This window comes from Atta cephalotes (genome assembly GCF_000143395.1).
Source record: "Atta cephalotes unplaced genomic scaffold scaffold00008, whole genome shotgun sequence".
In the NCBI taxonomy this organism is placed as follows: Eukaryota; Metazoa; Arthropoda; class Insecta; order Hymenoptera; family Formicidae; genus Atta; species Atta cephalotes.
This window is the reverse complement of record NW_012130072.1, coordinates 7,118,816-7,120,019: the sequence shown is the minus strand read 5'-3', so window position 1 is coordinate 7,120,019 and position 1,204 is coordinate 7,118,816. Positions and strand designations below refer to the sequence as shown.

Genomic DNA, 1,204 nt, shown 5'->3' with positions numbered 1-1,204 from the left:
AGAGAGAGAGAGAGAGAGATTTTCAAATTGACTTTCAAACTCTGATTATAAACCCTGTTCTATCAAATATACTAAGTTACGACATGTAACGTATGTTATAATATAATACACGCGTATTACAGTTATATTGTTGAGTGGGAAATTACACTAACGAATAATTAACGGGTTGATCGTTACATGTAATTTGGTGTTTGGGATAACACTAGATTCTTTTTATAGAAATTAATATATGTTTGTAAAATTCCATGTTCTCTCTATATTCAAAATTAGAGATATTTGAAAAATCTCCTATAACCGAGTTTCACAATAATCAAATTATTTATTTTAAAAAATTTAGATTTAAAAAAAACCAAAATTGTTAATTCAGTGATTCAATAACCTTTAGAAAATAAGAGGTTTCATAAAATCATTTTGTTAGAAAGTCATTAAAAGGTTAATGTCAAATAAATATTTGTTTTAAATTTTGATTTAAAATTTTTATCATTATGAATCAAACAGAACAAAATAATAAATTGATGTATTTATAAGTTTCAATAAATATTTCCTTTTTCACTTTAAATAGTACATAGTCATGAATTACTTGTTTGCAGTGGCTTTCTCTTCTTCATATTTCTTACATTTCTCAAACATTTCGCGATAAGCATATGCACATTCTTTGATGTATTTCCTCCATTTATATGCCCGGTAATTTCTTTGAATTACACATGCGTACCGATCTAAATTAAATTGCATATCAACGTAACTCTCATAAGACTTTACAGTCATGTATTTATCGGCTTCATTAGGTACATAATAGTCATCTCTAAATTAATAACATAAAATATTCATGACACCATTTACAATTGTTAAGTATATTATTTTCTTATAAATATTATAATTTCTTCAAAATTTAAAGCAGTTTTTTACTTAAAAATTCAATACATATATACTTAGAGAAAAAAACATAGCAATTATAAAATTTATGTGTAAAATTAATATGTAGTATTAATATATACAGTTGAAAAATAAACTAGTAGAAATAAATTAGTCATTATAGTCAACTATAAAACTATAATTTATTCAATTATATATATATATATATATATATATATATATATATATATATATACTATATATAATAATAATATATACTTATTTACTTCTACGTAGTAGTACGTTCTTCTATTATTTATTATTATTTATTACGTAACGAACTAAACTAATA

General features: G+C 22.4%; 1 protein-coding gene across 1 annotated transcript in view; it reads right to left on the bottom strand.

The window, feature by feature from the left end:
- LOC105627389 (IQ and ubiquitin-like domain-containing protein) overlaps positions 1-1,204 on the bottom strand; it is a 6,287-nt gene that overhangs the window by 4,102 nt on the left and 981 nt on the right. Inside the window, exon 2 of the mRNA XM_012208670.1 lies at positions 581-802. Coding sequence (XP_012064060.1) covers positions 581-802 — 222 coding nt within the window. The remainder of the gene's footprint in view (positions 1-580; positions 803-1,204) is intronic.